The 27,785-nt window shown below is 50.2% G+C and overlaps 11 protein-coding genes across 11 annotated transcripts; 7 read left to right on the forward strand and 4 right to left on the reverse strand.

Moving 5' to 3' along the window:
- Positions 1-782: 782 nt before the first annotated feature.
- On the reverse strand, positions 783-3,225 carry M438DRAFT_345790 (uncharacterized protein). Its single transcript, XM_029905529.1, has one exon. The coding sequence runs from the start codon at positions 2,815-2,817 to the stop codon at positions 1,000-1,002; it is 1,818 nt and encodes a 605-aa protein (XP_029760867.1). The 5' UTR covers positions 2,818-3,225; the 3' UTR covers positions 783-999.
- A 512-nt stretch (positions 3,226-3,737) lies between these two features.
- Positions 3,738-5,216, forward strand: M438DRAFT_273651 (mannosyltransferase; the record flags this gene model as incomplete). The annotated part of the gene is made up of 4 exons (XM_029900651.1): positions 3,738-4,038; positions 4,093-4,708; positions 4,757-5,088; positions 5,131-5,216. 4 exons carry the CDS (start codon positions 3,738-3,740, stop codon positions 5,214-5,216), a joined length of 1,335 nt encoding a protein of 444 aa, XP_029760868.1.
- On the reverse strand, positions 5,151-6,935 carry M438DRAFT_297335 (GroES-like protein). The gene is made up of 4 exons (XM_029901945.1): positions 6,373-6,935; positions 6,080-6,309; positions 5,938-6,024; positions 5,151-5,884 (listed from the first exon to the last, which is right to left on the reverse strand). Exons 1-4 carry the CDS (start codon positions 6,519-6,521, stop codon positions 5,262-5,264), a joined length of 1,089 nt encoding a protein of 362 aa, XP_029760869.1. The 5' UTR covers positions 6,522-6,935; the 3' UTR covers positions 5,151-5,261.
- A 915-nt stretch (positions 6,936-7,850) lies between these two features.
- M438DRAFT_345792 (ATP-NAD kinase) lies at positions 7,851-9,823 on the reverse strand. The gene is made up of 6 exons (XM_029905530.1): positions 9,709-9,823; positions 9,603-9,647; positions 9,124-9,545; positions 8,927-9,071; positions 8,232-8,863; positions 7,851-8,175 (listed from the first exon to the last, which is right to left on the reverse strand). The coding sequence occupies exons 1-6, from the start codon at positions 9,760-9,762 to the stop codon at positions 7,980-7,982; spliced, it is 1,494 nt and encodes a 497-aa protein (XP_029760870.1). The 5' UTR covers positions 9,763-9,823; the 3' UTR covers positions 7,851-7,979.
- A 375-nt stretch (positions 9,824-10,198) lies between these two features.
- Positions 10,199-11,115, forward strand: M438DRAFT_274070 (NAD(P)-binding protein; the record flags this gene model as incomplete). Its single annotated transcript, XM_029900684.1, has 2 exons — positions 10,199-10,265; positions 10,319-11,115. 2 exons carry the CDS (start codon positions 10,199-10,201, stop codon positions 11,113-11,115), a joined length of 864 nt encoding a protein of 287 aa, XP_029760871.1.
- Positions 11,116-11,332: 217 nt separating this feature from the next.
- M438DRAFT_374735 (uncharacterized protein) lies at positions 11,333-12,559 on the reverse strand (the record flags this gene model as incomplete). Its single annotated transcript, XM_029908521.1, has 3 exons — positions 11,333-11,584; positions 11,642-12,387; positions 12,442-12,559. The coding sequence occupies 3 exons, from the start codon at positions 12,557-12,559 to the stop codon at positions 11,333-11,335; spliced, it is 1,116 nt and encodes a 371-aa protein (XP_029760872.1).
- Positions 12,560-12,724: 165 nt separating this feature from the next.
- Positions 12,725-13,971, forward strand: M438DRAFT_297342 (mitochondrial ribosomal protein-like protein). Its single transcript, XM_029901946.1, has 2 exons — positions 12,725-12,895; positions 12,949-13,971. The coding sequence occupies exons 1-2, from the start codon at positions 12,742-12,744 to the stop codon at positions 13,479-13,481; spliced, it is 687 nt and encodes a 228-aa protein (XP_029760873.1). The 5' UTR covers positions 12,725-12,741; the 3' UTR covers positions 13,482-13,971.
- Positions 13,972-14,019: 48 nt separating this feature from the next.
- On the forward strand, positions 14,020-18,026 carry M438DRAFT_365558 (uncharacterized protein). Its single transcript, XM_029907800.1, has 4 exons — positions 14,020-14,538; positions 14,584-15,212; positions 15,271-16,143; positions 16,192-18,026. The coding sequence occupies exons 1-4, from the start codon at positions 14,039-14,041 to the stop codon at positions 17,817-17,819; spliced, it is 3,630 nt and encodes a 1,209-aa protein (XP_029760874.1). The 5' UTR covers positions 14,020-14,038; the 3' UTR covers positions 17,820-18,026.
- Positions 18,027-19,757: 1,731 nt separating this feature from the next.
- M438DRAFT_273391 (uncharacterized protein) lies at positions 19,758-20,426 on the forward strand (the record flags this gene model as incomplete). The annotated part of the gene is made up of 3 exons (XM_029900634.1): positions 19,758-20,033; positions 20,107-20,120; positions 20,147-20,426. Coding segments are annotated over 3 exons (570 nt in total), but the record flags the coding sequence as incomplete, so codon positions are not given.
- A 1,291-nt stretch (positions 20,427-21,717) lies between these two features.
- Positions 21,718-23,636, forward strand: M438DRAFT_273911 (Metallo-dependent phosphatase; the record flags this gene model as incomplete). The annotated part of the gene is made up of 5 exons (XM_029900671.1): positions 21,718-21,868; positions 21,966-22,297; positions 22,350-22,607; positions 22,660-23,020; positions 23,077-23,636. 5 exons carry the CDS (start codon positions 21,718-21,720, stop codon positions 23,634-23,636), a joined length of 1,662 nt encoding a protein of 553 aa, XP_029760876.1.
- Positions 23,637-23,924: 288 nt separating this feature from the next.
- M438DRAFT_319337 (uncharacterized protein) lies at positions 23,925-26,336 on the forward strand. Its single transcript, XM_029902832.1, has 2 exons — positions 23,925-24,561; positions 24,611-26,336. Exons 1-2 carry the CDS (start codon positions 24,020-24,022, stop codon positions 26,247-26,249), a joined length of 2,181 nt encoding a protein of 726 aa, XP_029760877.1. The 5' UTR covers positions 23,925-24,019; the 3' UTR covers positions 26,250-26,336.
- The last annotated feature ends 1,449 nt before the right edge of the window (positions 26,337-27,785 follow it).

A 27,785-nucleotide genomic window follows, 5' to 3' on the forward strand; every position in this document is an offset into this window, starting at 1 on the left:
TCTACCACGTGTTCTGCTCTGCTCTGCCCAAAGTATCTCCAAGCCCAAATTTTTAAGCTTCTGTCATATCCCTCCGAGTAAGAAGGTAAGCATTACTAAACCCCGCTCTACTTTTCTACATACTTCTCTTCATCATACCTCTCGGATGATTGAAACCTCCGAATGCCATGGCTAGAGTAGCCTCATCATCATTACACTACTCCATGTTGAATCATCATACGACTTTTTGCAACTTTCTTCCTCGTCATCAGTCATCTAAAAAAAAAACCGTCCGATTTACATCTGTAGTCGGTGTCCTTAGACCATAATCAAAGATCGGTTTTGCATGTGATCGCAGAAACCAGGAAAAGTGTGTGTATACCAAATAAAAAATCATGGCGTGTACGGTGTGGACAACGATGGTTCGATATTTACTCGGAACCCTTCACTTCCGAAGCAAACCACCAACCACGGAATCCATGGGTTCCGTGATACATAAAAAGTTATGCAAAGGATGGCGGGGTTGGAAGCGGATACGGGAAATGCGGGATACGGTATACGTTATACGGGAGTTGATATGTACATGCAAGGCAGATCTACCTGCTTCGGTAAGATGCATGATTGCATGAAACAACAAACAAATTGATCGGGTGGTCGCTTGTGTTGGATTGGAAGTAGCAAACAATCCTCCTGTCAAAAGGCACAGTGCCGTTCAGAGTGTGAAAGGATGCACTGAGAGTGATTGCATTTCTGCATTGCGACAGCCATAATAAACGACACTCAGTATGGATGAGAGGTCAGAATGGTCAACAAAAAGGATATATCATAGATTCGTGTGATGTGTACGCTAATCGAGATATCAGAATACTTGTACTGTACATACGCTCTGCGTAGTAATAAAATGGATGGGTGCGGATATGGGTATAATGGGTGGGCTCTTTCAAGGTCCAGCCATTTGAGAGATATAATATGCAACGAGAACAAAACCAGTTGCTTCGAGCTCCTCCTCTTTCTTTCACATCAACCTGCCATGCCGCAGAAGAGGCTTCTGAATCTTCTGGTCTTTTTGGCTTTGGGCGTGTTTGCTTCGATTTTACCGGCTTCTATGCTATTGGTTGATGTGGTTGAGCTTTCGCGCTTCTGGCGAGCAGCTTGAGCGGCAAGTTTTCTTTCGGCTTCCTGAGACCTGGCAGAGTCTGAACGGCCGGTATGCGCGTCCTCGTCACTCTCTTGTAAATCAAGAGCTGGGATCAGAGGAGTTGGTGCCGAGGAGTGCTTTGATGACTTCGCGAGCATGGCTGCGGTAGTCTCGACGCTTTCCTCCTCTTCAGTCATGTCGTTGTGAGCGAGATCCATGTGTGCAAGGCCGGATGCAGTAGTGCTGGTAGTATCAGCACGACGTCCTCGAGGTCGCTTAGAATGAACCAAGACGGTGCTGGTAGAGTCGGCGCGAGCTCTTCTAGCACTGGCGCTTCTAGTGATGGGAGGCTCCTCAGTCGAGGTGACCCCATCAATCTGAGTAGATGATGTTGAGCGTCTTTTCATAGCGCTGGCAGAGCGGAACATGCGAGCGATACTGCCACTTCTCCTAGGAGTGTCTTCCTTGGCAGCCGATGACATCTCTGTGGGCGACTTGATAGGCGAGTTATTGAGTTTGAGCGAGGGCGATCGCAGCATGAGGTCGTCATAACGATATCCAGGGCACCAGCCTTCGCGAAGAGTAACCCAAACAGCAGTAGCAGTGATCAGGGCCTTGAGAGACTGACTTGTTACGATGGGATCGGTGCTGATATCGGCTGAGTCCTGGCCAGCTTCTTCATGGTCGGAAATTTCGGGAGAGGGGGCCAGAGGTGAAGGAGTCGTGTAGGAGTCGTTGATATCAAGGGAGGTGGTAGTAAGAGAAGCGATGACTGGGTGACGGCGAGAATTTGGGCTGATGGTAGAGAATTGGAAGCGTTTGGTTGAGCCATCGGCGGACCAAGAAGCCATGTCGGACGCCGATTGACTTCTTCTAGCACGCGGACGGCGAAGGACCCAGCGTGCAGTCATACCAAGACCATGCTCATCGGTACTAAAGAATTCATAACCGCCGTTAGGCAGAGGGTATGCCTCCCACTCGCTGCCGTCCTCGAGATACAGCTTTGCTTTGGACGCAGTGTTCCCATCCCCCTTACGCCCCTTACAGACAAGAGCCAGCACATCGCGCGACTCGTCCTCCTCTTTATTGGATGCTTCGTGTTGGTGATATTTCTCAGCTTTGACAATGGCGAGGTCGGCGGGGCAGAGGCCATGACGGGTGCGGAAGGCCTTTGATATGGCGCGCGATAATGAAGGTGAGAATATAGCAGAGGGTAGGAGTTCGTATGCTGGCATAGGCCTCGCCGACTGCGAGAGTTGGTGCAATTGCAACAAGGGCTTCGCGCGTACGTGGATCTTGTGTCGCGCACTGCCTTTTGGTGGGGCATGGGCGATGCTGTACGAGGTTTTGGGGCGAGAGGATCGCTTTCTGGACCTCCCGCCGCCATTAGAACTCATAAGGGAGCCCTCGCGAGAGGCATACTCGTGGTCGTCGTCGTGGGGCATCAACGGCAGCGAGTTCCTGTTTGCGTTACTCCTGTGGCTTCGCGGGGTATCCTGCTGCATCGGTGTAGAGGGTAGGGATTGGATATTGTAGTTGTTATGTTGATGCTTCTCCAGGTTGTCGTTCAAGCTGTCGTTCAACGATGCAGTATTGCCCGATGTAATGCTATCCGTGGTGGCTGGTCCAGTGAAATAGCTCATGAGCATGGTTGGCAGGGCGGACACGGCCAGCCGGGGAGGGGTCGCAACATCAGCCATGTCGATCTCCGGACGATTGTTTCGCTACAAAAATGGAAGTCGCAACTGACGTCCAGAATATCCAGTCTCTCCAAGGTGCATTTGCACGAATAAATGAGGCTGAAGAAAGGCAAGAATGAGAGTTGAAAAGAAGGACCCCAAGGTGAGACGACGGCCAACTCTTGTCAAGAGTCAAGACCAAGACCAAGATGTGCCTATTCCCGTACAACGTTCGTCAGATCTCGACCATCCGTGTATGCTTATGCAGATAGTGGGTCGAAGCTCCTTGGCAGCCAAGTAATAAACAGTCAAAGGAAGAAGGATGATGACACCAGGGCCAACTAAGATCCTTCGTGCTGACACGCTCCCAGAATCGCTGATGATGGACAAGTTGACCGTCAGACAAGGGAGGGCAGTGTCTGCCTTATGAGGAGGGGCTATGCCCATGTACATATACAATCAATTGGGTTGCTTAGCAGCGGCCTTTTGTCCCTGCAGAACGTTGCCCGCTTACGGTTAGCCTTGCGGCCACTCGCGCTTTCCAGAAAAAAATCATCACCCAAGCCTTTTGCACAAATCCGGGATTCGGATCTTTTACGACTCCTTCACGATCGGCACCTCCTTCGTCCGTACCCCGTGCGTATTTGATCGGTTTATCTTCCGACTCGGCCTTTTCCAAGCCAGTCGTCGCGTTTCCTGCCTCATACTTCTCCATCATCTGATCAATAAACTCGTTCTGCGGTTCAATTCGCTTCCGCAGAAACCCGTTCGCTTTGTTGTCGTCAAATTTTGCATCTTCTTGATACTTCTTTGTCAGGAGACGCTGGGTCCGGATTTCTGTCAACGTTCGACTCCTTTGTCGCCAACACTCATTTCGCGTTTCACCCTTTGGCGTCTCTGGCCCGTAGCCAGCTTCTCCTGATTGAGTAATGTCGAACCAGATGTTTGCGGACATCCGAGCATTGGCTTGTCTGTTTGTTTTCTGGAAGCTGTTGCTTCTCTGTATAGCATATGCCAGTCCCGGACCTGGCTACGATACGTCTACCAACTTGCTGTTGCTCCGTGCGCAGTCCGCGCAGTCCGAGAATACCCTTCTGGCACATCTTGCGAAGAATCTCGTATCAAAACTTGTTCGCTGGGATGCCTTGTACTTTATCAGTGTCGCTCAGCGAGGCTATCTGTTCGAACAAGAATGGGCTTGGGGCTGGGGCTATACCCGGTTGCTCAGCTTGATCTCTAAAGGTTGGTCCAGTGAGTCTGTCGAAGTACAAGTATCTAGACTGAACTCGATCTCAGTCATTCCTGGTGCTGCTTTATCTCCGCTGTATGCTCAAGCATATGCTGGTGTAATCATCTCTCATGTTGCCCATCTCTCATCAGTGATCATCCTCTATGGGTTGGTTCATCACCTACCCATCATGGACAAGAGACAACGTCGTAAGGTTGCTTTTGTTGCGGCTTCTTTGCATATTTTCTCCACCGCCGGTCTCTTCCTCTCCGCTCCCTACTCTGAGAGCTTGTTCTCGATGCTGAATTTCTTGGGTGTTTTGCTGCATGCTCGAATTCCATGGGAAATGCCTCTTGAAAAGTATGGACCATTCTCTTTGCTCAGTCTGCTACTGTCGGGTGCTTGCTTTGGACTCGCTACCACTGTCCGCAGCAATGGTCTGTTCAGCGGACTTGTTTACTTCCATCACGTCTACATGCTGTTCCATTCGCGCATCAATCTTCGCACGATTGTAACAATTGTGGTCATTGGCATTTCGGCTGCCATGATCCTATCTGGTATGCTATTCCCACAGTATATGGCGTATCAAGAATTTTGCGTAGGTCCGTCAGCAGCAAGCGAACTGCGCCCTTGGTGTACGCGGACCTTGCCTAGTATCTATTCATGGGTACAAGAACATTATTGGTATGTTTCAGAATATCTCTATTCCAAACTTTGCTGACATTGCTTCAGGAATGTGGGGTTCCTCCGCTACTGGACCGTGTCCAATATTCCTTTGTTCTTGCTGGCACTGCCGATGCTCTTTGTTCTAATCTCCACGGGACTGACTGCGCCGTCGCTCTGGTTCGAACAACAAGGTCTGGATCGCAAAAAAGACTACGACCATACGATGGTCTACATCTCTTGCTTGGCACTCCCACAAATCTTGCTGGCTCTGCTCGCTTTGACAACGTTCCATGTGCAAATTGTCAATCGTATCGCTACAGGCTATCCGATTTGGTACATTGTTCTTGCGGCTGCCATAGTATCACCGAGTCGAGCTTTCAAAAATGGCAAGGTTGGTCGTTCTCAATTTGAAAGGATTACGAACTTCTTCAGCAGGCCAGCGACACAAGAATTGATCTTTCGAGGGATGATCATGTACTCCGTTATCCAAGGTGGTCTCTACGCTAGCTTCATGCCTCCTGCGTGAGCTCCAAAAGTCTACTTACATCAATATTAACCATAACTACCTCTTTCAAGCCATCTCCATGTCAACAAGGATCTTCACATGCTTGTCCTTCTCCTTGATCAAAGCCAGAATACCCTTCTCAACCAGATCGTCGAGGGGAATCTTTCGCGTGATCATCTTGTTGGGTTGCAATCTTCCATCCGCGATAGCCTTGATCACCTCCACAAAGTCCTTGCGCTGATATCCTAGCACTCCAACATATTTTCCTTCATTGAACACCAAACTGTTAGGATTGAACGAAACTGGATTCTCCCAGATGGCAACATTGACGACGGTTCCACGAGCCTTGATGGCCTTGCATGCTGATTCGAAACTGGCAGGCACACCGGCACAATCGAAGACGATATCAGGACCCTCGCCATGGCAAAGCTCGCGCGAGATGCCTACCACATCGTACACGTTGGGTGCCAGGACGTGGTGTGCGCCAAATTCTCTGGCAAAGGCTTGTCTTTGTGCTGCGATTTCGCTCATGATGATCTTTTTCGTTCCATGTGCCACGAGGACTTGGACGACTGCGAGACCGATGGGGCCGCCTCCCAATACAAGGACCGAAGCGTTTTTTGCTCCGATTTCGAGGAGGGGTGAGGCTGCTACGGCATGCCAGGCGACGGAGAGGGGTTCGACGAGGGCTATATAATCTGGTCAGGCTTGTTCATCACCCTCGTTCGTGCTATAGTCTTACCTCCTGTATCCAGCTCAACATTGTCCGGAAGTGGCAGTACTGCATCCCAAGGCACAGCTACTGCTTCACTCAAACCACCACCGCCACCTGAGAAAGTAAGTCAGTTGATGCCACAACTCCCTCATGCTTGTAGACAACTTACCACTCAAACCAATGAACCCACCATTGGCACAAGCATTCTCCACCCCATTCCTACAAGCCCCACAACTCTGACAATAAATGGTCGGCTGGATCGCACATTTCTGGCCCTTCTTGAATGTGTCCGCATTAGGCACATCCGGCCCTACTTCCAACACCGTGCCACTGAATTCATGGCCCATGCCAATAGGAATGGTTTCTCTGGTTACCGCATGAGGTTCCAATGGCGCAAAACTACGACACATTGATCAATCATTGATTGTAAACCGAAAGACTGAGGGAGGGAAACAAACTTACGTAGGGCCGGCGATATACTCATGTAAATCGGTCCCGCAAATTCCCACATGCGAAGGCTTTATGAGGATTTGACCGGGAGACAATTGAGGGCGAGGTGTGTTTTCTATACGCACGTCTTCTTTGCCGTAGTATCTTGCCGCTCGCATCATTTTTGCTGATTTATTCCTTCGGAGCTACAATCGGTTCAAATGGAGGAGAGGAAGGTCAAACACTCTACAAGAGGGGGAAAGGCATAGCTGCCCTTTTAGATCGTAGGAGGCTGTGGTGATGCCAAGTTCGAGCCAATCCTTCCCGGTCAAGCGGGATACCTCTTTCAGCGGCATCTCGTCAGCGGCTAGAGGGGTGTTAGGGGAGGCGTGATTCTGGGGCGTGAGGTCTGATGCTTTTTGGGAAGCATGGCATGAGTTTTGCGGAGGAAAGCGTATCCACAATCGACCCCGCGCGGGGTAGGATCTTCACATGTCGAACATCGCTCTTGTGGGGGAGCCGTGGGTGTGATTGTGGGTGCCGTGTTTCCTCTACGGATCAATGGTATAGAGAGATGCACGTACGAGTCCCTGGGTGAGAATAGCTGATATGAGGTATCTCTACAAGAGTATCGCTACTACTGTTGCTTTGATGACGAGTAAGAAGTTCGGATCGTAGCTGTACGGCCTGCGGCACGTATACCGAAACCCTAAGCATGGCACGTGGTGGTATGATGGATGCTTTTGTTCTCAAACACCAACTCGCAATGTGGTGATAGAAGTTGCCATGTTGGTAGTTATCGGAGCTTTGCGTTGTACAAGCTTGTCCGATTTCAAACCTATGAGAGCATGTGCTCCGGAGCAGAAGAAGGACAATGGTCCGGGTTGATTCCATGCGTGTTCCACAACCGCGAATCTTCAAATCACTTTTTCTACCCTTGACGTCGACATCATGGTCTGATCACTCTAAAACTCGTCCCAAGCATCTAGAATGTCGTTCAAATTGTCCTGGAACATTGCAAAACCCCATAAGGTCCACAGTGGGCGATAGAACCACGAGTATATCTGAAAAATGGTTGTTAGCGGTACAACCCTGTCCATGTTTCATCCTCCACGAAAATGTATTTTTGAGTTTTGTGTAACTTGGACTAATCATCTCATATATCTACGGTAGTCTGCCAGATTGGCCTCTGCAGTGTTTCTCAGCAGGACGATAGCTGTTTTGTTTCCTCGCGAGGGCATGTTGAACGTCTCTAGACGAGCGACCGAACTTATAGAGCCAACACAACGACAGATCTGATGGAATTGTTGATACTTGAGCATCACGTTACTAGAAAAAGGGGGGTCTAGAAAGCGATGGACTGTATCGTTGGGGAGATCGTGAAAGAAGGTGAGCGTAATGATAACAAGGTCAGATGAGTATTGAACAATACTTCAAATTGAGCAGACAGTTGTTCAGTGACTGATATCATTCGCATAAGCTTTGAGAAGGCACAGTTATGTATGAAATAAGCTTGAGCCAAGGAATAGAAATTAGAAGCATACGTCTTAGGTATCTCTAGTGAAAAGAAGGAAGAGACAGAAAAAACGCCATTCCATTACCATGCAATTGTTTCCAGGATGCTCGTGCCATGATCATGATTACTTTTCCTCTTTGCCTTCTCCATCTTTCTTCTTTTCCTCCGTGTATGGCTTTTGTTTCGCTCGTGAATTCCAGTCGAGTGAGCGTGAGATACTTTCGATCCAGTCTTCGCTGCGTTTGTTCAAGGGTAATACGCTGGGGTAGGGGAATCTCGATGCGGAAATGGTTACGTAGTCACCGGGTTTCAGCTCGGTTCTGGTTTAGATGTCAGCGATAGAGCAGAAATGTCAGGAGCGTATGAATATGCATACCTATATTTGCCGTCGAAACTTGTGTAAGCAGAACTACGCGCATCATATGGTACGCCAATACGCAATACCATAGTGTCGGGTAGAATGATAGGGCGGAAGTTTAACGTGTGCGCGGCGATGGCAGTGAGAAGGATGACGGGGTTGTCCGGATGACAAAGACTGCCTCCTGCTGCCAGGTTATACGCTGTACTGCCTGTCGGAGTAGCAACAATGAGACCATCGGCTGCAATCGTAGTGAAGCATTCCTCGTCACCGTAGACATCTAAAGCGACCATGGTTCCACTAGGGCCACGATCCAAGACGATCTCGTTGAGGATGTGGTATGCCGATTCGGGCTTGTGGGTGTGATGGTCGTCGGCTTCGGCACCTACAAGCTCCTCATCTAGTCTTCGTTGAACGTGATCCTCATCGCTGTGGCCTTCGCGACGGATGCTGCGCATGATGGTGCCTTCGAAGCGAAGACGAAGGGAAACAGTGATGCCGTCGTTGAAGGCTCTAGGTAGAATGGCTTGGTATCTGGCAAAATCGAACTTGGTAAGGAAACCCAGAGAGCCCATAGCGAAACTGAGTACAGGAGGTACGATGCGTTGGAAGAGGAGGGAAGCGAAAAGGACGGTACCGTCACCACCGAGCTGTTGGAAGTAATCAGTATGCTGATCGGTAACGTAGTACAAGACCGTCATGATTTGACTTACCGCAAGAACAATATCGAATTTGTGAGGCATTCTTTTGCAGAGGGCCTCGTCCCAGTACTTCAATCTGCTCTGCTTTGACTCGTCGCCTTCCAAGATTGATTCAACGTCAAACGATTTGAGGTCCTGCAACTTGTCCTGGACGTATCTGCGCTTCGTCAGTGAACAGTCCACTGATGCTCAAACTGCATCTAACATACACAGTGTACTGTGCCTCTTTCTGATCCAGCAGCCATTTTGTCAGCTCTGCGGCTTTGGCACACAGAGTCGCATCGGTGAGCTTGGTAAGAACGAAGATGTTCTTGACCTTGAGCATCAGCTTGACTCGACCTAGACGTTTTGAGAGTTCGCGAATGCCAAAGGCCATGTCGGACAATTGCTTCTTGGTGAGCAATCGTGATTGCGTGTGTTCGCCATGATTAGGGGGACTGCCTGTGAGTTTGTCCGCTGGTTTTTCCATGGACACGCCCTCTTCACTAGGCTCAGTCGTCGTCTCATCATCTTTTCCCTCCAGACCGAGGTGTACAATACATGCTGTATTGTTGCGTTGCGGGCTGGGTCGCATGTTGGTCTTAACTATCGACGACTTTCGCCGTGCTTGTGGTTGGTCTTCAAAGACGACCTGTGGAGATTGGTGATCAGATGTGAGGGAACGAAAGGGGAATATCGATGGGTGTACTTCGAGAGCCTCGTGTCCGTCGTCACTGCTCATGTCTCCGAAGCTCTGAACACGCGAGTGGTCAGTGAGAAGCAGGAACAAAGCATGAAAAGGCGCAGTATATCACCTGTTTTCGATCACGGACGCGTTCGGCAAGCGCGTCCAAAGCCCAGTCACTCATGGTATCGTAGGAATGTTCAATTGTCCCTCGAGGAATGTTTGTTCGAATCCTTCGTACTTCGCCGAATCCGTGATTAATTGTGAACGAACTGGAACGTCATATGCTGATTGTGGGGATAAGCTTTATCTAATCTCCATCCAGCTGGGAAGATGAAGATCAATGCCAAAGCCGAGGTTTGGCTGTTGCCAACAATAAACTTCCCCTCGTGTGCCCCTCTCTTTCGCTTCTTTAATCCTTCGTAGTCCGTGACCTCGACACTCTACAGTAGTTTATAATATAGAAGAAACCCAACTAGATCGTCCGCCGCACTTACGCGTAAGGTAGGGCTTCGTCTTGCTCAACTGAATCTTCTCTACCTCCTGTTTCCTGTGCCCATTCCATTTCTACCATCTCCATCTCAACCCATTCCAACTGTTTCATTCCGTTTTCAGAAGATATGGCAGAAATTAACATCAGCGACTCTGACCTGCAAGGTGTAGAGAACAAAGTTGTTCTCATGACTGGTATGCAAAAGTCTACAATGATCCCTGTCTACCACTCCTGACATTGTGGAAAGGTGGTTCCTCGGGCATCGGCCTAGCAACAGCGACCCTTCTTCTGAGTCTCGGAGCCAAAGTCGTCAATGGCGACTTAAATCCTCCCGCCGAAGAGCCCAAGTCTGGATCCTACAAATTTGTCAAGACCAATGTGACCAGCTGGTCAGACCTCAAGAGTTTGTTCAAGGAGACATTGAACCTGCACGGTCAAGTCGATCATGTCTTCGCCAATGCCGGTATGAGACCAACGGTCGATTATGTCCACCTCCAAGTCGACTCCAACAACGAGCCTCTTGAACCCGGTTTCTTGACTCTGGACGTGAACCTCAGGGGTGTCATCAACACTGCCTCTTTAGCTTTGCACTACATGCAGCAGCAAAAGCCTTCTATAACACCCTACAGCATAACCCTCACAGCCTCACCATCCTCCTTCCACCGTTTCCGCGCTGCCGACTACGGAATCTCCAAGCACGGTGTCCTCGGTCTGTTGCGTGGTCTGGCACCTGTCACTTACCCAGACCTTCCCATTCGTGTCAATGCTCTTTGCCCATCTTGGACAATTACAGCACTTACCAAAGAGTCCAACTACAAGGGTGTGAATGCAACTCTGCAGCCCGCAGAAGCTGTTGCCAAAGCTGCTGTATTGTTGATGACAGATGAGAAACGACACGGCCAGATGGTTCTGAGTGTTGGCAATAAATACAGAGAAGTTGAAGAGGCGGTATTGCTGAAGGCCATGAGTCCGGAGATCAGAGGACAACAATTGACAGAAGATGAGATTTGTGCTGGCGTGGTTGCGAACATGATGCAGCAGTAGTCGCAAGATCGATGTACATATCCTGATAATTCTTTAACATGCCACTTTCGGTCGAATCTTGTCGCGTGCTGTTCAATTGTAACGTGACTTCTGATATCAGGTCAAGCAAGAAGAAGAGATGACTGTGCGCAAGCCCGTACAAATATTAGCTGGAATGAACTTGAACTTGGTCATTTACATTTTGACATATACTATTACAGCGCTCTTTCAACAACAACTACCTCACGCAGGCATCCCAAGCTCTCAAACTTGACGCTGCGAAGCTGTGGGGCTCGGGGTTTCTTGCGGAGAGAGCGGCAGCCAAGGTGCTCAATCTTTGCTCGTACTGCTGAACAATCTGGTTTGCGCGAGGAGCGTCGGGCATTTCTCCTCCAAGGATCTTGGAAGCAAGGCTAAGACCATGGTAAATGGACATCTTCGAGAGGAACTCGATCGGAGCACCGACTTCGGGGAGATCTGTCTCGGCAGGCTGGGACTTGTTAGAAAACGGGTGTGCATTAATGTTTAAGCAAAGAAAGAAACATACCTGGTTGGACTCGTTGAAGGTGGCCATGAATCTCGTGGCGTAGGCCTTGACCTTTCCATCGACGTCCTTACCACCCTGATATTGCGATGCGTAGACAGCGTGCAACTCGAGGAAAAGACCAATGACTGCAGGACGTGTTCTGGCATCGTTTGGTGACAGCTTTCTTCCTGATCCGTGGTCGGTAGACTCCAGCAGTTCGGCCAATTCGCTTGCATGCTTCAACGATCTTTCCAGACGAGTCTGCTCCCAGTTCTCCAGAGAGGCAGTCTCACGCAATGCGTTGAGAACTTGGTTTAATACGGCGTCGTTCTTGAGGGTAAGACCAGTAGCATTCGATCGTCGCAGCGAGCGCAGAATGACGGGGAACTGATCGTTAAGCTGCAACTTTCTCAAAATCCTCTCTTGCAGAACCAGATCCGGGGTAGGGCGAGCCTTGTGTAGACCTTCTAGCAGGGAGGGCAATTGACGCCATTCATCGTTCTCCTCGATCAAACGGAGGGCTTGTAGGACCAGAGGTTTGCGAGCAGGGATTTCGCTTCTGCGATCAATGTGCTTGAGAGGAATCTCCTCCTCGCCGAGAGTGGCGTATGCAGGGTTATTCTCGAGTTCTTGCTTGAACTTGTCGCCGAAGATGAGGTGGCGCTGGCGCTTGTTCAAGTAGGCAGGTATGAAGTGTTTTGTGCGGAGTTGAAGGAGAACATCGTCAAGTTCGGGAGATGAGGTTTCTGCGAAGGTCGGCAGGGCGGCTGTAGAGTTGTTGTCAGTCGGAGAAGGAGCAATCGTGTGTTGAAGGTGCATACCATTGTTCTTTTGCGCAGAGGTCGAGGCGGTAAAGGAGCGAGTCTGGGTGTTGCGACGAAGGGCAGAGACAGCTGAACGCTGAGTGCGCAATGCACACGTCCTGCAGAAGTCCGACATGATTGAGTGTGTCTTGAATTGCGAGTAGCCCTCGATTATTTGGTAGAGTCGCAAGTCGCAAGCCGCAAGCTTGCGGCGTCGTGATTGGCCGACCGAACTTTTTGCGGACAGCGGAAGCCCGAAACAGCAGCAGCGACCATTGACCAAAGGACCACCCCGTACAGTCAACCACACACACGACAATGTCAGCTCCCGCGCGGCCACTGGCTGCTCTCAAATCAGCACTGCGCCAATTGCGCGCCGACAAGCACCACTCGCGCTGCTATGCCACCGCCGCTCCTACCATCCCCGGCAGGCCCGTCAACTTCCACCCGGGTGCCATCATGACCGGTCGCAGTACGATGAATCCACCACCTGAACCTCTCTTCTCGGCTCTGACACCTCTACAGACAGCGAACACAGTATGAAGAAGATCCCTGTCTTCCCTGCCGTTCCTTCGGCTCGCACAACTTGCAAGGACCCCATCGCCGCCGTTACCGCCTCTCAAATCTCTACCCTCGACCCTACTGGTGCTCGTACCCGCCTCTTCAGCCGCGAGAACATCGACCGCGCAAACCCTGGTGATATCCTCCTTGTTCGCCTGAAGAATGGCGACCAATACGCTGGTGTATGTCTGAACATCCGTCGTCAAGGCATCGACTCTGCCATCCTCCTCCGCAACAACCTGACCCGTGTGGGTGTCGAGATGTGGTACAAGATCTACAGCCCCAACGTCGAGGGTATCGAAGTCGTGCAAAGGAAGGAGAAGAGAGCAAGAAGAGCTAGACTTTACTACATGCGCCAGCCCAGACACGACATTGGCAGTGTCGACAACATCGTCAGACAATACCAGAGACAGCGTGCCATGTTGCGCAGCTCCGAGGTCAAGAGCAGAGATGCAAATGCTCGCAAAAAGAAGAACAACAAGCGTGGCTCCAACTAGAGTTGATACTAAGAATGTTGCATTGGGCGGCGTTTTTGGTGGGCTCCGAAAGAGAGAGGAAAGAAGTCACGTCTTCTGTATTTATATTTGTACAAATTTATGTTCATCTCACAGGCTTCAGGCCGAGCAACAAAATCATTTGATCTATTGAAAGGTTGGTGAGTAGATCGCCAGGGTCACCAAACTCATCTTCTCTGCGTTCAGACTGGCTTGTCTCTTTGGCGCTGTGCATCGCAGCTTCCTTGTCAAACCCACCGCGCTTACTTATCTGATCAACTGCCTATTTTCAGCAGAAATTGACCGACTATCGCCATATTCTATGTGTAACCCAACATCGAATAGCCGCCCAATGCAGAGACACCCTGCACGGGTTGTATGCAAGTCGGCCTTATCTCGATCGTAGCGTCTACCACGGCGGCTACCTGCAGCTTGACTCTGCACCTCCAAGCCCAAGATGAAAGGCCATAAGAACACGGTGAGTTCGACGGACTGGATCGAGGCGTCACCCTCGTTCAATTGAGGCCTCGCGATACCTATCGATTTATACCTCCGGCAATATGTTGTCCATACCAAGCTCGGATTCGTTCAACAAAGCCCACGATGGCCGTCAATTGCGATCCACTGTTTCTGAACAATCAATTGAGCTCTCAATATGGAACGAAGATGACAAAAAAGCCTTGGTCTCCCCAAAATCAAACAAGTCCTGGAAGCCTTTGACTCAGAAGGCATTTTTTCTGGTCCCTACGATTCTGGCTTCTGGAGCATTGATCGCTGTCCTACAAGTATATCTGATACGAAGCGAACAGGATGCCGGCATCCTGTTCGCCTCAAAAATCAGTGCCCTACCTCTGAATCAGACTTTCTCATACCTCTATTTGCCAACCATCATATCTTTGGTCCTCAGTTTCGTCTGGACCTGGATCGATCTCGACATCAAAAGGCTTCAACCATACGTCCAACTGTCGAGAGATGGTGGTGCACTTGGAAATGACTCGATACTGATGCATTATCCTTTCGACTTTGTGGCATCCGTGCCCTTCACAGCTGTTAGAAGACGGTATGCTATTTCGATCAATTCACCAACACCAGCTAACACACTTAGGCATTGGCCTGTATTCTCAGCTTCTCTGGCTGTGGTCATCATTTTTTGGGGGCTCACACCGCTGCAGTCTAGTATTTTTGCAACAAAGATGATCGAGAAGACTCTGCAAGTTACTACTGTCACGTCGTCGTCGTATCTATCCTTACGAGACCAAAAGACCACCCTTACGGGTTCCTATGCCCAATCAGTCTACAACATTGCTTGGTTGAACGAAAGCCTGCCACCTTTCATGAGCAGACAAGGCATAATTGCTCCTTTCTCCCTATTAGACGACAACACCAGGACGGAAACCTCTGAAACTTGGACTGCACGCACACACTTTTATTCAGTTGATATAAACTGCGAAAGTCCGACCTATGACGAGTATGACATTATCAGCACGTCTGGGTGCAGATACTACATTGCCAACACGAATCTGCCGTCGAAGACTAAAGACGACCAATACAACAGTCTTTACGTGGGCTATTGGTACGAAGAGAGTATGGACTCTTACCTTCGAGGCAGTTGTCCGGATCAAGCAAATCAAACTTTCTTGTTACGATGGTCACGCGGCCGTAAGAATCTCACAGATTCGACAAATTCGCCATACCCTCTCGAAGGTACCACGCTCTGGTGCAAACCCACTTACTGTATGGAATACCTGAGACTTTATGTTGAGAAACTGCACTGACGCATGAATCAATCTAGACCAGCAAGAGGTGAATGCTACTATCGCGCCTCCGAGCATGAGCGTACTAAACATCGCAGCGATTGGTCCTAAAGAGCCTCTACCTGCCGATCTAGTCAACATTACTGACTTTGAGTGGAGCTTGAGCCAAGGCTACGAAGTGAACAACAATCGGGGGCACTATCCGACATCAACATGGCCCACTCCTTACGATCAACTTCATTCTCACTTTCCGGAACTATATTGGGACATCTATTTGCCGACTTTAGCTAGTTTTGCACTTGGCGCATATCAGCGGCCCGTCGCGGACTATCTCGATCCGGAGGTTCTCAAAGATTCATACCAGGCTGCGTACCGTCTGCTACTGGCAAGGAAGCTGGCTGATATTCTACTGTCGGATTTTGAAGATGGGAAACAATCGCCTGGAACACGGCATTACAGTACCCAAGCCCTCATCATGGTACCCACCTTCGTCTATGTGGTTGAAGGCTTACTAGCAATGACCATCGTTGCTGCTCTCACAGTCATCTCCATACCTTCGTGGAGAAAAACTAACCTGGTCTCCGAACCTGCAAGTTTAGCAGCTATGATGGCGCTATCAGGCAATGATTCCCGCCTAGTTCAGACTATGAGCGGTAAAGATTGTGCGACATCAACAGAGTTAGAAAATTCTTATCGACACACCACCTTTGCCTTGAGAAACTGTCACCAAGGGCCGACACTTTGCTGTATCGACCCGGATCTCAAAACTACCAGCGTAGTACGTGCGAAGTCTGCTAGACCTATCTTGCCAGTGGAGCTATCGTGGTATTTCGGATCTGGCTTCCTCGGCCTGCAGTTGTTGGTCATAGTCGCGCTTGTGTTTACGTATATCCGCACGCATCGAGACAATGGTACGATACATGTCCAAACACCATATAATGTCTCACTAACTCTTGTAGGCTTACCACTTCCATCCACCTCAATCTTCATTAACCAAATCCTGGTAAAATATCTACCAATGGTTGTCGGTGCCTTCTTTGAGCCAATCTTCACATGGCTTACGAGAACGCTATGCATGCTCCAGCCCTACGAGAAACTTCGCAAGGGTAACACACCGCCCTCCCGAGCACTCACCGTGGACTATGATTCACTGCCGCCTCAGGCTATATTGTTTAGGGCGTTGAAGGCTGGGAGCATTTCTCTTGCTTCAGTCTGCTGCATCATGACTTTGTTGGCAAATGTACTATCGGTGGCCTTCAGTAACGTCCTACACGAACGTCAGACTACGATTTTGACACCCCAGAATTTTACAGCCGATCATCGTCTTCCTCTCAGCGGCTCCAACATCCCCAACTCGACGTATGACCATTACTACATTGCAATGTCCAATCTCACAGCTGGAACACCGTTGCCCGCGTGGACGGACGAGAAATTCTTCTATGTACCGTTCGGGGGATTAGAGTCACGCAATACATCCACGGCATTGTACCAAGCGCGGACGCCCGCTGTGAGTGCTTCATTACAATGTTATTCTTTACGCCAGACGAGACATGGTGAGAGGTTGACCTGGGACATTCCGGCCGATAGTCCTACGTGCAACTCTAGCTCGTTATTCACTCATGGTAGCTTCCAATCACGGGTGCCAGAAGCCCTGGAGTACACGAGTCTTTGGCCATCGCGGTTTGGCGCCGATATCTCGGACTGCGAATTGACAGTCCAAGCTGGATGGGGAAGGTCGTCGCTCGTATCTACAGCAGATCCCGTGAACGCATCTTGGCTTGGGTGCAAACCCGAGTTACGCATCGAGCTACGTGAAGTTACCGTTGACAGCCGAGGGCTGGTACAATACTCCGAACCAACAGACGATATACTGGATAGTCGAGAGCAGCTCTTCGAGCCTAACGCCAAGAGCATTATTGATGCATTCCATATACTACTTGGAAGTTCGAACACTCCCGAGTATCCGTTTCACTCCGCTGCTGGCGGTGCCCACAATGATTCATACCCGAGCGACTTCCTCAACTATCTCATGGCTCAAGCATTGAACAGCTCGGCGATATTGGATCCACACTTGCCACCGCCGACCTTCGATACGACTGCACCTGTTCTGGAAGCTTTGTATACTCGCTTGTTCGCTATCGTACTTGGAACGCACGTCTCAGCCGTTCTCGAAAAGAATAACGAGACTGCTCTGGTCACTGGTTTTGTTGTGGCCCCGGAAACGCGAGTCTTCGTGTCGGAACCCATGTTCCTCGTGTCTGTGGCGATACTAGGAATATACATATTGTTCACTATCGTGCTGTACGTCTGTCGACCTTGGAAGATGCTGCCTCGCATGCCCACGACAATCGCCAGTCAAATCGCTTTCTTTGCTGCCAGCCATGCTATGCACGATCTTGCAGACACGTCGAGCATGTCAGAGAAGGAGCGCAACTCGCAAATGATTGGACCAAGACAAAGATATGGATATGGACGATTTGTGGGCACAGATGGAAAGGTACACATCGGCATTGAAAGAGAGCCTCTCGTGCAGGCTCTCAACAAGCAAGACTTGCGGACCATGCAAAAAGATGTCATATCAGACTGAGGTCGAGTCTTTTCGAGAGCCTCATCGAAGCGCCCTATCATACGAGCCTTGCACTAGAAAAACGTATACAATCACATGAGGTGACCACAAGAACATGTCTGCTATTGACAGCGGCAATGCCCTCGCGAGACGGGCGTCTCCAGAGACAATAGCACAACACATGCTTCCAATAAAAGCTCGTATAACCACTTTGCAAGGCATGCAGGCAACTTGGCTCGGCGGCTCAGAATGCACAACAATGCATGTGAAGCACGAGTCGAAAAAGGATGTGTTACAGGTCCAAAACAGGACCGTTTGTTTCATGTTAGCGACTGAAGCTCCATCGGACCCTCTGGCCCGCATGAGGCTGCCGGGAGATCTGTGGCCCGAGCTTCTAAACCACATGTCTTCTGCTTCTTTATGTTCCACCTTTCATCACTTGAGAGCAAGATTGGTTTTCCAAAGCGTGGAAAATATGTCAATAATCACGCGATCACGTTCAGCCAGCATGTGCGAACAAACGACATGTGTGACAAAGGCCGAGCAAGGGACGAGGCACAAAAATCGCTTCTTTGTCACATCCACTCCTGAAGCACAGACGCGCCGCCTTCCGAGGCTCCCTTTTCGACAGAGTCTCACTTCTGCGTCTTGATTGGACACACCCAGGAATGGTTTGCTTTCATGCATGCATGCTGGAACAATGCTCTGGGCGGGTATCAATATCAATTGTGGATGCGCCGTAACTCATGACTCCGCTGCGCTGTCTGCTGTTTGCGGACTTCAACTTGGCTCAATCTTGAAAAGAAATGACCAATAATACGTGATACTGATTGGCAGGCTGTGCAATTGACGTGAGGGACAGGAGGCAGATCAAGGTCTAAAAATGATCCGCGAAAGCCAGCGGCACCTGTTGCTGTCTCGTCCAGGTCTAGAGACTGCTGTGTGACCGGACCAAGCTTTTACCGTGCTGCAGGGGTGGCCTTGACCGCCATCTTTAACAAGCGCGATTAGCAATGCGGAGACTTGCACGGACATTTGCCCGCTTCTTCATCCATCTTTCAGGCTTCAGCAGTGGTGTTTGCCCCGCGCTTGGAACGATATGATAGCTCCTAGTTCAGTCTCACCAGTACAGCGCAATGCCTCCTGAGTAGGCGGATCTGACTTCTTACTGGATATTAACGGCCCGACGGTCTGTGAACCATGACCAATTCCCTCCAAGAGTTCGATGAGCAGATCTCCACTATGCGACTTGGCTAGGCTACGCACAGAAGCAGGTGTGTGCTTGACTGCAGTTCGCATACATGTGGCGGGAATAGGGATATCCACCTTTACGAACAAGAGCCGATATAAGAAAGGGAGGCCCTGTTGACTCTGGAATTTCCTGCTCCTTCACATCGTCTCAGTTTTTCTTTGGAATCGCCTGGTGCAATTCCTATCACACTCTTTACAGTCTGCAAGAACGTCACAAGCTGGTCACACTTTTGCTTGATTATCAGATTCACTCCACAAAGTCAACGGTCTAGACTTATCATCGTCAGGTACGGATATATTCACTCTTCTCTATTTCTTGGCGCCTTCTCATTGTCCCTGCGTTGTGCATGGTCATTGATCGTTGTGCATTGTTTCCTGCTGGTTGTCTTGATTCAAGCTTTCATTCATCCATTGTGTCATTCTTTCAAGACACAATGAAGCCCTGGCAGCTTCGATTCCCGTACATATAATCCCTCGAATCTTCCGACCACATCCTCGAGAAAGACATACAACATAATAATCCAGAAACTCAGACACCTAACGTGTCTCCTCAGTTCTACAACCATCGAATCTTAACTCGCATAGCTGGTCTAGCGATATAAAAGCATCTTCAAAGCCAAACTTCTTGCACAACGCTCTTTACAAAACGCCTTTACACCTCTCAGCATGATGTTCAAACAATCTGTTCTGGCCGTCTCAGCCTTCTTCATGGCTGCAAATGCCCATCTGTTCATCTCATCGCCCAACCCCATCCCTGGCACGGCCATAAAAAATCCACTCGCTGACGACGGATCAAACTTCCCTTGCCATGGTGTCGCTCTTCCAGGCTCCGGTGGCCAGAAGATGGCTGTCGGCTCGGAGCAAAAGCTCACCTTTGATGCCGGAGCCGGCTTGAACACTGCCGTCCATGGTGGCGGATCTTGCCAACTAAGTCTCACATACGAAACCGATCCTCAAAAGGTCAAGCAAGCCGATGCTTGGAAGGTCATCTACAGTATCGAGGGTGGCTGTCCCACGAACACTCTCGCCAACCTCGATGGAAACTACACAGGGCCAGATGGCCCGTACACGGTTGCCCTGGCTTGCGATGATCCAAGATCCAACAATTTCGACTGTATCAACACCTTCGATTTTACCATTCCTCAGGGCGTCAAGAATGGTCAAGCTACTTTGGCATGGACGTGGTTCAACAATGTCGGCAACCGCGAGATCTACATGAACTGCGTTGCTGTAGATATCACCGGTGGTTCCGACGACGCTACCATGAGCGACTTCCCCGACATCTTCCTCGCCAACATGGGTCCCGCTTATGGTGATGTAAAAACCGATGAGTACCCTGTCCAGAACGTCAAGTTCCCCAACCCCGGAAAGTATGTCACCACCAAGACGGCGATCACAACCTACATGTCGAATGGTGTGGTTCAAACGGTCTCCACTGCCAGCTCTTTCCCTCTGGCAATCCCCAGTCGTCTTGGCACGCTCGGTGGTGCTGGTTCTGGTCCTACATCGTATGCTGCAGCTCCTACTTCTTACGCTGCTGCATCAAGCTCGTATGTACCCGGCTCATCATATGCTGCCGTGCCTACCTCCTATGCCCTGGCTCCTTCTTCGTACGCTGCCATTCCTACCCTGGCCACTTCCGTCAGCGTTGTCCCTCTGCCTTCCGGAACTGGCTATGCTGGCTCTTACAACAACAGTAACAGCACTTCCGGTTCATGCTCTGGCGGCAAAGTCTCGTGTCCTTCTCCTGGCGAGCTCGTGTGCATCGATGACAAAACCTTCGGCATCTGCGATATTGACTACTGCGCTGTCCCTCGCCCCGTGTCTCTCGGCACTACATGCTCGAATGGCATTGTCGACAAGCGCGATGTGGTCAGAAGGAGAAGTTCCCGCATTCATCGTCATATTCCAGGCCCCATCCACCACAAATTCAGCTTCTAAAGCAAGCCGACGACTTCATGATAAGAACTTTGGGATCCGGTATCCTTTGCAATGAATGGGAGGGGTTCACATCTGGGTGAGACGCAAGTCTCGGAGTTTATCAAGCATTAGCACGCATTTTTCTGCATTTCACGAATCGATTCTTTTATCAACTTGTTCTTTGTACTCATCTTCCAAAAATGTGACCGGAATTGTGAAACGTGATATGAATGCCCGGCACGAATTGTTCTTCAAATCAGGGCAATTCCTGCACATAAACGCTGGACCATATTGGTGGAATATGTTTTCTCATGTCGTGCAACGATGGATGGATGGCGGTTGTGGTTTGGGGCTCAAGCGATGACGGAGTGGAATTGGCAAGACCGAAGCGGACTCTCCACAAGCTGACCGCCTTCCCTCAGAAATGTGCAGTTGCACGTAGTTTCCACCTATGAGCCTTCTCCTGAATATCCGTGATTATCTTCTGTGAATAGCCCCGTCTTGTGTAGACGAGACACGATAATTGCTCCCATCTGCTTTCAGAAGACAACAGTCAGCATCCTACGTCAGGCATCATTAGCTTGAATCAGCGTCAAGAAACACCGCCACAGTCGCAGGGTCTAGCCGTCTTTGCTGCTGCTCTCTTGCCCCTCAGCCACGCGACCGCCGGCCATTGCTGCACGCTGCCCTTTCTTACTCCACTCACTCTGACTTCGACCTCCCAGCAACAAACAGACTAATCTTCAACATGTCTGGCAACCCGATGGAGCAGGACAACAAGTACATTGACAGCGCCGTGCGCGCTGTCACCAACAAGCGACCCGTACCCGAGATCGATTTCACTCTGCACACCATGGAGGACGGCACTCAGGTCAGCACTCTGGAAAGAGTGTGCAAGGGTACGTACTGTATTCCTGGCCGTTGCTCTTTACCACCTCAGAGCTCGGCCAAGCTGTTTCACCCATAATCAGACCAAGCTGACCCATATTCCAACAGACGTGCAAGCGCCCGCCTTCCACCCTCCGACCGACGAGCAATTCTTCTCCCCGACAGACCCCAACAAGCCCAACTTACAATTCCTCAAGCAACACTTCTATCGGGAGGGTCGTCTTACCGAGGACCAGGCGCTATGGATTTTGAGCGAGTGCACAAAGGTTCTGTCTCAAGAGCCCAACCTCCTGGAGATGGACGCTCCCATTACCGTCTGTGGCGACGTTCACGGCCAATACTACGATCTGATGAAGCTGTTCGAAGTTGGTGGTGACCCTGCAGACACGCGCTACCTCTTCTTGGGTGACTATGTCGACCGTGGATACTTCAGTATTGAGGTAAGCTTCGTTGACTCGGCCGCGGATCGCACCAATCTGACATGACATGCAGTGTGTTCTCTACCTCTGGGCCCTCAAGATTTGGTACCCCAACACCCTCTGGCTCATGCGTGGTAACCACGAGTGTCGCCATTTGACCGACTACTTCACCTTCAAGCTTGAGTGCAAGCACAAATACTCCGAGGCCGTTTACGAGGCTTGCATGAAGTCCTTCTGCGCTCTTCCTCTTGCTGCTGTTATGAACAAGCAGTTCCTGTGTATTCACGGTGGTCTCAGCCCCGAGCTGCACACACTTGAGGATCTCAAGAGCGTATGTTTCGTCCCTCTCTTGCCGCTTTGGCTTGTACTGACACAATACCCAGATCGACCGCTTCCGCGAGCCCCCTACCCACGGCCTTATGTGCGACATTCTCTGGGCCGACCCTCTTGAGGACTTTGGTCAGGAAAAGACACAAGAATACTTTGTTCACAACCATGTCAGAGGTTGTTCATACTTCTTCTCATACCCCGCTGCATGTGCTTTCTTGGAGAAGAATAACCTACTTTCTATTATTCGCGCACACGAGGCTCAAGATGCTGGATACCGCATGTACCGCAAGACCAGGACCACTGGATTCCCTAGTGTCATGACCATCTTCAGTGCACCCAACTACCTCGATGTCTACAACAACAAGGCCGCCGTTCTCAAGTACGAGAACAATGTCATGAACATTCGTCAATTCAGTAAGTGCAAGATGGATCGTATGAGGGCTTTCTCTCAGAAGCTAACAAAATCACAGACTGCACACCTCATCCTTACTGGCTGCCCAATTTCATGGATGTCTTTACATGGTCGCTTCCCTTCGTCGGCGAGAAGATCACCGACATGCTCATTGCCATTCTTAACACCTGTAGCAAGGAGGAACTCGAGGAAGAGACACCTCTTTCATCCGGACCACACTCGCCCCCTCTTCCATCAAGCAGCGTTGCCAACATGGACCCGGATAGCACCGAGTACAAGCGCCGTGCCATCAAGAACAAGATTTTGGCCATCGGTCGTTTGTCAAGAGTGTTCCAGGTATTGCGCGAGGAGTCTGAGCGCGTTACCGAGTTGAAGACTGCTAGCGGAGGCAAGCTCCCTGCTGGTACATTGATGCTGGGTGCAGAGGGCATCAAGCAAGCCATCACCAACTTCGAGGACGCTCGCAAGGTGGACTTGCAAAACGAGAGACTTCCTCCTTCTGGTGAGGAGGTTAGAAGAAACAGCGACGCTGCCAGAGAGTTTGCTTTGCAGCGTGCGGCGCAGGAAGCCGAGAGCGATCAGAAGTTGGCCGGTGTTGCCAGAAGGATAAGCATGTAAGTGCTGGATGTTTGAACGCGTTTCGAGAAAGATGCTAACAAGGTGTACAGGTCTTCGGGTTCAAGCCGTAGCCCCAGAAAGTAAAGATACCCGTATGGTATGGCAGAGGAGTTTATCGAGATGGTCTTTTTTGAAGTTACGTGACGACCTGAAGCGGGCGTGTACATTACAGCTGCAAGTGACAGCACGCGATGCATTGATTGCATGGAATGAAAACATTATTGAAACGCCCACGAAATGCCGTTTGTCTGTTCAGTGATTGTGCAAGTGAAATGGTCTTGAAATCGACTTCATGCTGGGGAGCTTTGACGACGCTTGGCAGGCAGCATGGCCATGTCGAGTTGCGGAAGACGGAAGAGAGACAGACAATCGAGAAAGTCACTATGCTTCTACGAGTGCCATTGGCACGGAGGCCCCTGTCGCCAAACACTTGCGCCCGCATAGTCAGTTCTGGATATACGCCATCAACACCATGGCCTTCCGCATCGTCAATCATTCGCGCGCAACCAGCCGGTGTCGCATGCGCACGCCTTGTCCATAGCGAACGACTCGCCCACATATCCAAGAGCAGCTCATACACACCGGAGCGCGTACAAGTCAGACATGCGACCAACTTGGCTTCAAGAACAGCCATCAATCCTCCTTCAAATGTTCCTGCCGAAAACCAACAACTCTACGCTTCTCTGGACCGTCTAAAGGACATTGCTAGCGATTATGTAAACCAGAGCCGACTACAACTAGCCCTCAGAGGACTGGAGACTTCGCGACCTACTGTCAGGATCGGTCTGCTTGGGCTGGGACAAGATGGCGACGTGGCTGCTAGGAAGCTTGCCCGAGTCTTGCTTGCCGATGCGCTTGGAGATGAGGGTCAATGGGAGAAGATGCTCAAGCAACCGTCGCAAGATGGCAAGCCTTTGCTTCTGAGGTGAACATAAGATATGACTTGTTGTCGAGAGGTTGCTAACACGTCGCAGATACGGAGCCGAAGACGACATCCCACCCATGAACCCTCTCGTAAACGAATTGAACATTCCCTCACGCGTCTTGGAGAAGAACAACCTAGAGATCCTCATCACAACCTTGAACACTCCCAGCGATTCCAACATTACAGCCGATCCGTCAGGACTGGCAGAAGCCATCTTGGTACCTCCGTTGCAGACTCCGGTGGCTGCATCTGGTCGCACTGGCTTCGTGCGCTACCCTGTCCACAAAGCCATAGTTGTTGGAGAAGGTATTCAAGGATGCATGGACTTTGGTCGTCTTTCGAGTGCGCTGGAAGCCACAACTCTGGGTGTCACAGGTGCGCAGGAGGGTCTTATACAAGTCGCTCTGAGTGTGCCGCGAGACAGCCCTCGCACTCAAACCAACGACACCGGTCTCATCTCTCCCGTCGACATTGATCAAGCCGGAGTCGCTCTTGATTTATTCCGTGAGGACGTCGCTAACAGTGCCATCTTTAACACAAAATGGCAAGCGAGCAACATTCAATCTATTCTCAAGTTCATGGCCTCTGACCCCATTACTGGCAATTCGATCGGCCTGCGACCTACTTTGAAATCACACATTCGTTCAACATTAGACTCAGCAACCGACGCCATCGCTCTGTCCGAAAAGGTCGCCAGCGCAGCCGTGGTCTCAAACAGCATTCCTGAACAAAAGCGTCAAGAAATTTCACAAGCAATTTCAGCATGGGCACAACACGCACACACCGATCTCCAAGTCTCTCTCGCCAACGCCTTAGCTTCTCGCTCATGGCGACGAACGACATGGTCACGGTTGCTCTGGCGTGTGGATGATGTAGGTGTAGCAGCTGAAGAAGTGCTTCGCTCGCATTGGCTGCTTGATGCGGAGTCCACCCTCGCTTTCCTCGCCGGTAGAATCGAACAAGCAGGATTCTTCCGCAGTGGTGGAGGCATAGCGAATTTCAATCCTGATTACGCTATGCATGCTTCCGACCGCGCTATTTCCAAATCAGGCGCACCCATCTCCAAAGAACGAGCTTTCCTTGCTCCCGCACAAGCTTCTTCAACACCATCCACATCCTCAAAAGGACTTTTGGGCAAATTCTTCACCGACAAGGTCCCTCAACCTTCTCCCGCAGATTTGCTACAGACGTCTTCACAAGTCGCAAAAGTGGAACAGGAAGGCGGCATCAACATCTTCCACACCCGCCCCTGGCCCTTGGCCATCCACTTCACACGTCAAAAACTGCTCCACACCCTCGTCCCTTCCCTACAAGCTCGCGCGCAATCCCTGCTCGCTCAATCCCTCACGACCATCTCTGCAACCTCTGCTCTGGGCATCTGGCTCTACATCGCCACCGGTGGCAGCATGATTGCCGAGGCTGGAGCCATTGCTGCTTTGGGCTTGGTCTGGACTTTGAGGCGGCTGCAAAAGAAGTGGGAGGGTGAGAGAGAGTCATGGGAGGCGGAGGTTAGAGAACATGGAAGGGTTGTGTTGAGTGAAGTTGAAGAGGTGTTGAGGAGTGTGGTTAGAACGAACGAGAGGGGCACTTTGAGGAATGTTGATATGGAGGATTGGCAGAGGGCTAGAGGGGCGCTTGAGAGGGTCGAGGAGGCTTTGCAAGAGGTGAAAGCGGGAAACAAGGAGTAGAGTGGAGGTTGTGAAGTATGAGGGCTGTGTGCATATCCCAGATGTACTAGTAGTGAGTTATATGATGACAAAAAGTACATGATTGCCTTTTTCTTTCTCGTGCATCCTCCGGTCCTCAAAGTTACAAACAGCGAACAATGGGAAGTAGGTGTGACTAGACTCCCGAGCAGGAAAGAATGATTGACCAGTACCTTGTACAGGATGGATTGGAAGGAACGGTCAATATTCAAAAAGGGAAGGAACGACTTACCACTCTTCTTCCAAACTGGAAAGAGCGATTCGAGATTTACAAGAGGAAGGAACGACCAAGTATCCAATGGGGAAGGAACGACTTGACGCGAATAATATCAGGAAGGAGCGACCCATTTCCGAATCAAGAAGGAGCGTTCTCGAGATTTGCAAAGGAAGGAGGCGATCCCCTACTGTAATTATCTAAAGAGGAGAGACCGACGAGTAAATATATCTTGTACAAGAAGGTACGACTCACATCTTATGGAAGGAACCACAAGCAGCGATTTGATCTTACGACCTACCTTTTGCCGACATTACTGGACACCTTCGATCCCTGACGCTTCTGATGGCATCAACCCCCAATTGACCCTCCAGCCCTGCCATGTATTCAACCAGTGTGAAGTTGTGAACAAAGTGCAACAAAATTCCACAAATACCTCATCGAAATCCCGCCAAGCCTTCCACCAAAAAATCAAATTCCTCAACTCCCAATCACCGCCAAGCTTCCATACCACCTCCTACAACCAAAACAACACCTCTGGCATCTATACCAGCATGAGATGAGTGCAAAAAGGGCAAAAGATAGCGACGCCCGTGTGATTCGAACACACGCCCCCGAAAGGATTTGATATCTGTTGATTGAAGAAAGGTTCAATGATTCGAGTCAAACGCCTTAACCACTCGGCCAGAGCGCCAGGATATGGAATAGGAAAATTGGAATAAGATATGTCTCACAAACTCAGAGGCAGGAGAAAAAGACGGCAAGGATGGACGGTGGGAAGGTGGTGGGAGGTTGAAGGTGAGTAACGACGAAGTTGTGAAAGGTTTGTTGATGGTGGTGCGCATATAAGCTCGGCAGTTGAAGCTTTGACTCAACAACAATGCTCGGCTTCCGTTCATTCCAGGCAAGAACGATGGATCAGCGGTCAACAGCCGAACACTCGAAAGTGAGCTTTGCGGCAAAATGAGCATATTTGTAGAGACAACAAGTTTGATACACATACAAGATACTTGTAGGACAAGAGACTGAAACAATTCGAGTATTGCTATCTATAAGTTGTGGAACGGCAGACAGCATGACTTCGAAGCAGTCAACACACTATGAATCTATAGCCTGCAAAGTCTCCAATATCCCCAACTCCAAGTAATGCACTATTTAGAAACATTCTTATATCGGTTCAGCACTTCGTATCGACAGGGCTGTCTGTTGCTATCATGAACAAATCATCGCCCTCGGTATAGTCCTGATTCCAGAACTTCAATGGGCCGGCAGTCCTGTTGTTCGTCGTGGAGCAGCTCAATACC

The sequence above is a fragment of the Aureobasidium pullulans genome, assembly GCF_000721785.1.
Source record: "Aureobasidium pullulans EXF-150 unplaced genomic scaffold scaffold_9, whole genome shotgun sequence".
NCBI lineage: Eukaryota > Fungi > Ascomycota > Dothideomycetes > Dothideales > Saccotheciaceae > Aureobasidium > Aureobasidium pullulans.